The 10,065-nt window shown below is 39.9% G+C and overlaps 1 protein-coding gene across 1 annotated transcript; it reads right to left on the bottom strand.

Moving 5' to 3' along the window:
* Window positions 1-5,110: 5,110 nt before the first annotated feature.
* On the bottom strand, window positions 5,111-9,139 carry LOC143872486 (heat shock cognate 70 kDa protein 2-like). The gene is made up of 2 exons (XM_077376741.1): window positions 8,854-9,139; window positions 5,111-7,132 (listed from the first exon to the last, which is right to left on the bottom strand). Exons 1-2 carry the CDS (start codon window positions 9,065-9,067, stop codon window positions 5,394-5,396), a joined length of 1,953 nt encoding a protein of 650 aa, XP_077232856.1. The 5' UTR covers window positions 9,068-9,139; the 3' UTR covers window positions 5,111-5,393.
* Window positions 9,140-10,065: the final 926 nt, after the last annotated feature.

The following is a 10,065-nucleotide window of genomic DNA, read 5'->3' as shown; positions in this document are numbered from 1 at the left end:
TTTCTAGTTTGTATTAATTTTTGGAAAATTTCTGACGAAAATGCAAAGATTTCAAAATATTGTGAAGTAAGGGTAGAGTTTTCAAAATTATAGGAAAGGGGCTGTCAGGGTACGAAATTTTGTCTTTAGGACATATATACCCCTTGGTTTTTCCCACCCTTTTGAGAAGCTCTTTTCCCTATGCTATTTCACCTACCACCTTCTCTTTTTCTTTCTTCTTCCCAAATGGAGTTCCAACGTGAAATACCACCATTGTTGGATACCTTGGTAGGTTGAGAACGTGAATAACAGAAAGTCATTTGGGAAGAAAACACCATTTTCCCTATGCTATTTCACCTACCACCTTCTCTTTTTCTTTCTTCTTCCCAAATGAAGTTCCAACGTGAAATACCACCATTGTTGGAAACCTTGGTAGCTCGTCCAACGTGAATAACAGACAGTCGTTTGGGAAGAAAACACCATTATTTCTTCTTGGTTGATAATCAAACTCCAAGTATGGCCATTCTCCTCTAGTTGAAAAGGGTTTACATATTCTTTTGTTTTCATGTTTTCATGATTTCTTGGGTTTTCATTTTTTTCATGTTATTTGTGAGGTTTTTTCATATTCTCATGGTCTAGCAGCTTATTTGTTTGGATATTACCATGTTTATCTCTCTCTCTCTCTCTCTCTCTGTAACTCTCTCTCTATAACTCTCTCTCTCTCTCTCTCTGTGTGTGTAGAGAGAAGCCTGATTGGATTCGTATGTATAGTTGGACTCTTGGAACCAATAGTTAGGCTTCGGAACCACAATTTAGTGGTTTCTCGGACGTTAAATAGTGGTTTCATTACTGTAAATTATGGTTCCCAAGTGGTTGGTATATTGTATGAGTACTTTATTAGTTGTGAAAGGGATCATGACTGTATCATTAGTGTTTGGAACATATTGGAACCATTACATAGGCCTTGGAACCACAATTTAGTGGTTTCGAGAGGTTACATAGTGGTTCCAAGACTGAAAATTGTAGTTCCAATAGTCGAACTAGTGTTTGATATATTATTACAGTATTTTAGTGGTTTTAAAAGTCATCATAGACCTATCATTTGTGTTTAAAACTTATTGGAACTATTACTTAGGCCTTGGTTCCGTAATGGTTCCGCCATATAAAATGTGGTTCCGTAATGGTTCCGCCATAGAAAATGTGGTTCCGTAGTGGTTTCGGCTTATAAAATGTGGTTCCCTATTGGTTCCGTTGTGAATAATGTGGTTCCGTAATGGTTTCGGGGTGAAAAATGTGGTTCCGTAATGGTTCCGCCTTAGAAAATGTGCTTCCGTAGTGGTTTGGGCTTATAAAATGTGGTTCCCTATTGGTTCCGGGCTGAAAAATGTGGTTCCCTAATGGGTTCGAGGTATAAAATGTGGTTCCCTAATGGGGTGAAAACTGTGGTTCCCTAATGGTTTCGGGGTGAAAAATGTAGTTTTGTAATGGTTCCGACGTAGAAAATGTGGTTCCGTACTGGTTTCGGCTTATAAAATGTGGTTCCCTAGTGGTTCCAAGGTGAAAACTGTGGTTCCCTAATGGTTTCGGGTGAAAAATGTAGTTCTGTAATGGTTCCGACGTACAATATGTGGTTCCGTACTGGTTTCGGCTTATAAAATGTGGTTCCCTAGTGGTTCCGGGGTGAAAATGTGGTTCCCTAATGGTTTCGGGGGAAAAATGTAGTAATGTAATGGTTCCGACATAGAAAATGTGGTTTCGTATTGGTTTCGGCTTACAAAATGTGGTTCCCTACTGGTTCCGTTGTGAAACATGTGGTTCCATAATGGTTTCGGGGTGAAAAATGTGGTTCCCTAGTGGTCTCGGGTTGAAAAATGTGGTTCCCTAATGGTTTCGAGGTATAAAATGTGGTTCCGTAATGATTTCGCCATAGAAAATGTGGTTCCGTAGTGGTTTCGGCTTATAAAATGTGCTTCCCTAATGGTTGCGGGGTGAAAAATGTGGTTCCGTAATGGTTTCGGGGTGAAAAATGTGTTTTCGTAATGGTTCCGAGTTAGAAAATGTGGTTCCGTAGTGGTTTCGGCTTATAAAATGGGCATCCCTACTGGTTCCGGGTTGAAAAATGTGGTTCTCTAATGGTTTCGAGGTATAAACTGTGGTTCCGTAATGGTTCCGCCATAGAAAATGTGGTTCCCTAGTGGTTTCGGCTTATAAAATGTGCTTACCTACCGGTTCCGTTGTGAAAAATGTGGTTCCCTAATGGTTTCGGGGTGAAAAATGTGGTTCCGTGATGGTTCCGACTTAGAAAATGTGGTTCCGTAGTGGTTTCGACTTATAAAATGGGCATCCCTACTGGTTCCGGGTTGAAAAATGTGGTTCCCTAATGGTTTCGAGGTATAAAATGTGGTTCCGTAATGGTTCCGCCATAGAAAATGTGGTTCCCTAGTGGTTTCGGCTTATAAAATGTGCTTCCCTAGTGGTTGCGGGGTGAAAAATGTGGTTCCCTAATGGTTTCGAGGTGAAAAATGTGTTTCCGTAATGGTTCCGACGTAGAAAATGTGGTTCCGTAGTGGTTTCGGCTTATAAAATAGGCATCCTTCGGGGTTCCGGGGTGAAAAAAGTGGTTCAGTAATGGTTTCGGGGTGAAAAATGTGGTTCCGTAATAGTTCCGACGTATAAAATGTGGTTCCGTAGTGGTTTCGGCTTATAAAATAGGCATCCTTCGGGGTTCCGGGGTGAAAAAGGTGGTTCAGTAATGATTTCGGGGTGAAAAATGTGGTTCCGTAATGGTTCCGACGTAGAAAATGTGGTTCCGTAGTGGTTACGGCTTATAAAATGTGGTTCCCAAGTGGTTCCGGGGTGAAAACTGTGGTTCCCTAATGGTTTCGGGGTGAAAAATGTGGTTCTGTAATGGTTCCGACGTAGAAAATGTGGTTCCGTAGTGGTTTCGGCTTATAAAATGTGGTTCCCTACTGGTTCCGTTGTGAAAAATGTGGTTCCCTAGTGGTTCCGGGTTGAAAAATGTGGTTCCCTAATGGTTTCGAGGTATAAAATGTGGTTCCGTAATGGTTCCGCCATAGAAAATGTGGTTCCGTAGTGGTTTCGGCTTATAATATGTGATTCCCTAGTAGTTGCGGGGTGAAAAATGTGGTTCCCTAATGCTCTGTTTGGTTCTCTTATTCTGAGAGAAATAGCAGCGAATGTAATTCTAGTAATTCGCCCGAGTGTGTTTGGTAGGATATTTAAACAAAATGGGGTGTTTGACCGCCGTGGATTTTTGTCGCTTGTCGGTGACGTGGCAGCCTCAAAACTCGCCAGAGAAATTTCTCCAATTTGAAGGAAAAAGGGGAGAAATTCTCGGCAAATTTAATTTGGGAAATGTTATCAGCACTACTGTATTTTGATGAGGGCACTCTCACTTTATTAAAAGTACGGTGTGGCCCACGTCGTAGGATGATCCAAACCGTCCATTAGATGGACCACAGCCTAAATGGATTATACCCCAAAAGTTATTTATATAGGTTGATCCTAACCCTCCGATCTATAGAGGGTTAGGATCAACCCTCTAGCATTCAGATCAGAGGGTTAGGATCAACCTATGGAAATGAATTTTTGGGGCACAACCTATTTAGGCTGTAGCCCATCTAATGGACAGTTTGGATCATCCGCGGGACATACCGTACTTTTCATAAAGCGAGAGTGCCCCCATCAAAACACAAATACAGTAGTGTTTTAATTTTTCTGTAATTGTCATAAGTTTATAACTTTTCATGATTAGTTTTTTTGGTAATTGTCATATTTTGTTTGTAATTTTCCTTCTTTATTACCATTTTTCGGTAATTTTTCATTTAAAACTTACTAGCAGGTCTAAATAAACCGTAATGATTACTATAGTTTTTTCTACTTTTGCTAGCGACCTTTTCACCGATTTACTTCTTCAAATCTTTGCATCAGGACGAGCCACAGGCCGAGCAAGTGGAATCGGCGAAGGTGACTAGCAAATTCCTCTCAAACCTGACTTTTAAAAAGTAAAAATAATGGGTCAGTAAAAGTAAAACTAAAGAGGGGTATTTCAGTCTTTTAAAAATCTGACAACCCCTCTTTTACAAATTCGGCAACTCTACCCTTACTTAACAATATAACTATAACTTTGTATTTTCATAACAAATTTTCCTTAATTTTTAGCTCTGTTCTTGGCATATTGGTCATATTTTCTTTATAAAGTGTTTCTTCATTGATTTGCATATAGAGAAAAGTGTGGTATTTCAACAAAGTGGTATCAGTGCAAGGTTGGTTGATTTTATATATTTCATGCGCAAACCATGGAGGCAAACACAAGTACGAGTGGAGGGAGCTCAGATTCGCCTAGTGCTTGAAATGGAAGAGGAAGCTCTTAAAAATGTCTCCAGCTACAGCGGTCTGGCGTGAAGACACACAGTTTTGGGTTTTACTCAGATAACCCAGGGATCCTTGATTGTTAGAATTGGTAAATGAACTAGGCAGGTAACAGATCTCCAGCAAAGAGCACCATTTTCTTTCCTTTTTTTCGGTTGCACAACTCTGTTCAGAAAGAATGAAACCTGAGAACAGCAGGACAAGGGCCTGAGGCCTGAGTCACAAGGAGGGGTGCTTCTACCATTAAGGGCAGCACTTTTACCAGCCTCTATATGTTGAATTGTCACTAGAGATTAGGCTATTGTGTCATGGCTTCTTGCAATCTTTCCTCTTTAACTTTCAAACATGCCCCTACCTTCTATACTGGTTAGGAGATATTGAGAAGCAATCTATGGCATGTTGGTATAGACTAGTTTGATATTGACATAACTTTCTTCTCTTGTAAAGAGAAGCTTTCTACTGTCTAAGAGGAAAAAACCATAACCACCTAAATTCAGCTTGCTCTGAGCAATAAACCAGAGAGAGAACCAGACAGAGGGTGAAGCCTGAAAGAATTTAGTAGAGTACACCAAACACCCTGGCTATAACCCAAGAACCAAGAAATTAACCCTTACTTGAAGCAAAACCCACCTGTCATTTCATCCATAAACGAATTCTGCTAAACACACAGAAGCATTAGTAAAAGCTTCAAACTAGCCAGCCATTAAAGAACGCCTGATAAAGGCAGGTAGGGTCTGTGTTACTACTAAATGCACTGAAATTTCCTTCCACAATGATTTAGCTAAAACATTAGGAAACATAGGACACCAAAATTACTTCCGATTGCATCACTAGTTCCATACCACATATGTCTCCAATGAACATTAACAAAATATTATAAACCTATAAGAAAAAAGAGAGAAGAAACACATATCCAGAATAAAGAATCAAGGGATCAAAATCCCCCAAATCAAAGGCTCCAAATAAGGTAACCTACTTTCAAGATTATAAACCCAACCCCAACACAGCAAGCTTAACAAAACCTAGTCCACTTCCTCAATCTTGGGACCAGCCCCACTTCCAGCACCCACAGATGGACCCTCATCGTCCATGTCACCGCCCATATCAGCACCTGCACCACCCTGGTACATCTTTGCGATGATCGGATTACAGATGCTTTCGAGCTCCTTCATCTTATCATCAAACTCATCCGCCTCCGCCAACTGGTTACTGTCCAGCCATTGGATTGCCTCATCGATTGCCTCCTCGATCTTCTTCTTGTCCGCCGCCGCCAGATTAGACCCAATCTTCTCGTCCTTGATTGTATTCCTCATGTTATATGCGTAATTCTCGAGCGCATTCTTAGACTCCACCTTCTTCTTGTGCTCTTCATCTTCAGACTTGTATTTCTCAGCCTCTTGAACCATCTTCTCTATCTCATCCTTACTCAACCTCCCCTTATCATTGGTGATAGTGATCTTGTTCTTCTGCCCTGTTGTCTTATCCTCAGCAGAGACATTCAAGATGCCATTTGCATCAATGTCCAAGCAGACTGTGATCTGGGGGACACCTCTGGGCGCCGGAGGGATGCCGGAGAGCTCAAATTTGCCCAACAGATTGTTGTCTCTGGTTCTCGTTCTCTCACCCTCGTAGACTTGGATCAAAACACCCGGTTGGTTGTCAGAATAGGTAGAGAAGACCTGCTCTTTCTTGGTGGGAATGGTTGTGTTCCTTGGGATCAATACAGTCATGACCCCTCCCGCGGTTTCCAATCCAAGGGAGAGAGGGGTGACATCCAATAGAAGAAGATCTTGTACTTTCTCATTGCCCTCGCCGCTCAAAATCGCAGCTTGGACAGCGGCTCCATAAGCAACAGCTTCATCTGGGTTGATGCTTTTGCAAAGCTCCTTCCCATTGAAGAAATCCTGCAATAGCTGCTGAACTCTAGGAATTCTAGTAGACCCACCAACAAGAACCACATCATGGACACTGCTCTTATCCATCTTAGCATCCCTCAAACACTTTTCAACAGGCTCCATACACTTCCTGAACAAATCCATGTTCAGCTCTTCAAATCTAGCTCGCGTAATGGTGGTGTAGAAATCAATCCCTTCATACAAAGAATCAATCTCAATTGTGGTTTGAGCAGTGGATGAGAGGGTTCTCTTCGCCCTCTCGCATGAAGTCCTCAACCGTCTAAGAGCCCTAGGGTTCCCACTAATGTCCTTCTTGTTCTTCCTCTTGAATTCTTGAACAAAGTGATTCACCATTCGGTTGTCAAAATCCTCACCGCCAAGATGGGTGTCTCCGGCTGTGGCTTTGACCTCGAAAATACCCTCTTCAATGGTAAGGAGAGAGACATCAAAGGTCCCACCACCGAGATCGAATATGAGAACATTCTTCTCACCCACGCTGGTGGCCTTCTTGTCTAGACCATAGGCAATGGCTGCGGCAGTGGGCTCGTTGATGATTCGCATGACGTTGAGGCCAGCAATGACGCCAGCATCCTTGGTGGCTTGACGCTGGGAATCATTGAAGTAGGCAGGCACGGTTACAACAGCGTTCTTAATGCTGGAGCCGAGGTAGGCTTCAGCAATCTCTCGCATTTTCATTAGAACCATGGAGGAGATCTCCTCTGCAGCAAATTCCTTCTCTTCGCCTTTGTATTGGACAACGATCATTGGCTTGTCAGCAGGGCCGGGAATGACCTTGAAGGGCCAGAGCTTCATGTCGCCCTGAACAGTGGTGTCACTGAACCTTCTTCCGATCAAACGCTTCGCATCTATTAAGACGAGAAATACAGAGATATTAGAAAACAAAATCTGAGTTTGCCTAATGAAACAGTGCTAAACAAATTAATGTTGATAAAATAAAAATGGAATAAAATTATGTGCTTTGAAACAAGAAGAGTCAGAACTGACTAGAGTGGGAATATTACAAGTTAATCTAGGATTGCAAAATACTGGATTTTATAAGTTAAAACCTCAATTTTAAAAGCGAAAGCCTGGATTGTACATTTTCAGATAGTAAAATCCAGGTTGTAGCTTATAAAATCCAGGTTTTAGATTGTAAACAATCTTGGATTATAATATCTGACTAGAATGGGAATTACATACAGAGCTGACTATACAAGTTATTAAACGAAAACATTTTCTACACGAACTAAGAGTGTAAAATAAACATTAAATATCTAATCAGTGCTATGAAAGCGGAAAAAATCAAGTTTAGGGAAAATCACTAGTGCAAAAATTTATTAATTCAGCAAATAAACTGCCGAATCAACAAAGGGCGTCAAGCCCTAGGGTTTCGATCAACAATAGCAAACAAACCGCATAATTAAAAAATTCAAAAAAAAGAAAAAAGAAAAGCTATTCCAGATCCTACAAAATATCACAACTAGGGGTGGCAATGGTTCGGTTTCGGTCGAACCGAACCGAAATTTGAATCGGTCTGGTTTTACCAAACTGAAGCCGAACCGAAACCGAATTTTCGGTTCGGTTTCGGTTCCACCAATTTTGCCACCCCTTACTCATAATAATTGGAAATATTCGGTTTCGGTTCAGTTTGATCCCCAAACCGAATGAAACCAAAATATGAATCGGTTTGGTTTCGGCTGGGTTCCGGTTTGGCCAATTATGCCACCCCTAATCACAACCGGTTTAAAATATCAGGAGCAGAAAGATACACATTGAAACTATAGATCTAGATAAGATGCGTATAATATAACATTGATGTGTAACGAAGCACATCAAGCCTTAGGATTTAGATCCACAATAGCAAGAATCCACCGTATAAGAACATATACAAAATCCAGATACTAGGAAAATCACAACCGATTTAAAATATCAGGATCCGAAATATACAATCTCTCAAGTGTAGAATACAACATTGATGCGTATGAGGAAGAAAGAACTACAGCCGTTACCAGATCAAAACTTCCTAAAAAATCATAATCAAGGAAAATCGATACTGCAAAAACCTAAAAGCAAGGACATGGAATTAACGAAACAGATCAAACCCTAGGGTTTAGATCTACAATAGCGAGAATACACATAATAAAAAAAAAAATTCAAAAAGAAATACAAATTCAGGATCGCACGAAAATCAAAACCGGTTTTACATATCGGGAGCAGAAATATACACATTGACACTTCAGATCTAGACAAGAAGCGTACAATACAACATTGATACGTAAGAGGAAGAAAGAATTACATCAGTTATCCGATCAAAACCTCATAAAAAATTCATAAACAAGGAAAACAGATAGAGAAACGTTCTACGGGATCTAGATCTACAAAAGCGATAATCCACAGAATAAAAACTTCAAAAAAAGAAAAAAAAATAGAAATTCCAGATTCTACAAAAAAAAAAAAATGATCCAAAATATAGAGATTTGAACTCTAGATCTAGACAAGAAGCGTAGAAATACAACATAATCTGATCAAAACCTCATAAAAATTCATTTACACGGAAAAACAGATAACAAAACGTTCTAAAACGTACCGAAAACGGTATTGATAGGATTCATGGCGACTTGATTCTTAGCAGCATCTCCGATTAGACGCTCTGAATCTGTAAAAGCTACATAAGAAGGTGTAGTCCTGTTCCCTTGATCATTAGCTATGATCTCAACACGATCGTGTTGCCAAACTCCTACACATGAATATGTTGTTCCTAAATCGATTCCGATCGCCGGACCTTCTCCTTTTCCGGCCATTTAGACGAGATTGATTGAAAAAGAAGTAGAAAAACAGGGGGAAAATAAGAGATTTCAGAATTGGGAAATCTGGAGTGAGAAAATTCCTAATATAGTGATAAATCGGTTTTGTTCGAGAAACTTCTGTTGTTTTTCAACCGTTCATCTTATGAAGATGAACGGTTTAAATTGTGGTTTTGAAGTATACGGAAACTTTCAGGTCTAGTTCTTTCCAGAAAGTTCGTGAGGTCTGTTTTTAGTGATTTTTATTTGCCGCCTTAAGCGAAGCGCGTCTTTGAATATTCAAACTAATATAAGTTCCACTTTCCACGCTGATAAGTTTTTTTTTCATGGAAAAAATAATAAAAATTACTGCATTCGTCTGTACTAGTAATGAACAAAGGTAAATTATTTTTTGGGAACAATCAATTTATATTGTGGCCTATTACATGGGCGGTTTCGATCATCCTATAGTGTAGGCCGTAAAATATTCGGCACAATTTTTTTCTTTTTTGATAAGAAGTTGGGGTTTTGCGGGATCCCTACCGGCTTATTAAAAAAATACTTCACTACATGGGCTTACGCCATATATATTCTAACAAGAATTTTGTAACAAAGCCTGCAAACCAAAAACATATTTCTTACTTCCTATTAAAAAAAAACAGTACTGTATAACTTACACCATAGGATGATCCAAACTGTCCAATTGATGGGCCACGTCGTAAATAGGGTGTTCCCAAAAGACACATTTCCATGCGATGATCCTAGCCCTGCAGTCTATAAAGAAACGGCATATTTAGGAAATATTTATTGATTCGAGGGTTGTAATTATCCTGTGGAAATGAATTTTGGCACACAACCTACTTACATTGTGGCCTATGAAATGGATGGTTTGGATCATCCTACGATGAAAGCCATACAATACTTTTTCAAAATAAAAAAAACTCACTATCAGGACTTATACTATATAAAAACTCTCATAATCACATCATTTTGCTCTAAATCATGGGGAAATGGGT

The sequence above is a fragment of the Tasmannia lanceolata genome, unplaced genomic scaffold (genome assembly GCF_043159265.1).
Source record: "Tasmannia lanceolata isolate RefF3 unplaced genomic scaffold, GAP_Taslan_0.1 ptg000002l, whole genome shotgun sequence".
Taxonomy (NCBI): domain Eukaryota; kingdom Viridiplantae; phylum Streptophyta; class Magnoliopsida; order Canellales; family Winteraceae; genus Tasmannia; species Tasmannia lanceolata.
The sequence above is the reverse complement of the archived record's forward strand: the minus strand, read 5'-3'. Positions and strand labels throughout refer to the sequence as shown.

Excerpts from the sequence above, each read along its gene's own strand:
- LOC143872486 (XM_077376741.1), bottom strand. The coding sequence starts at position 9,067 with ATGGCCGGAAAAGGAGAAGGTCCGGCGATCGGAATCGATTTAGGAACA. Across the intron at positions 7,133-8,853 it reads TCCTATCAATACCGTTTTCG|ATGCGAAGCGTTTGATCGGA; the intron begins GTACGTTTTAGA and ends TCGTCTTAATAG.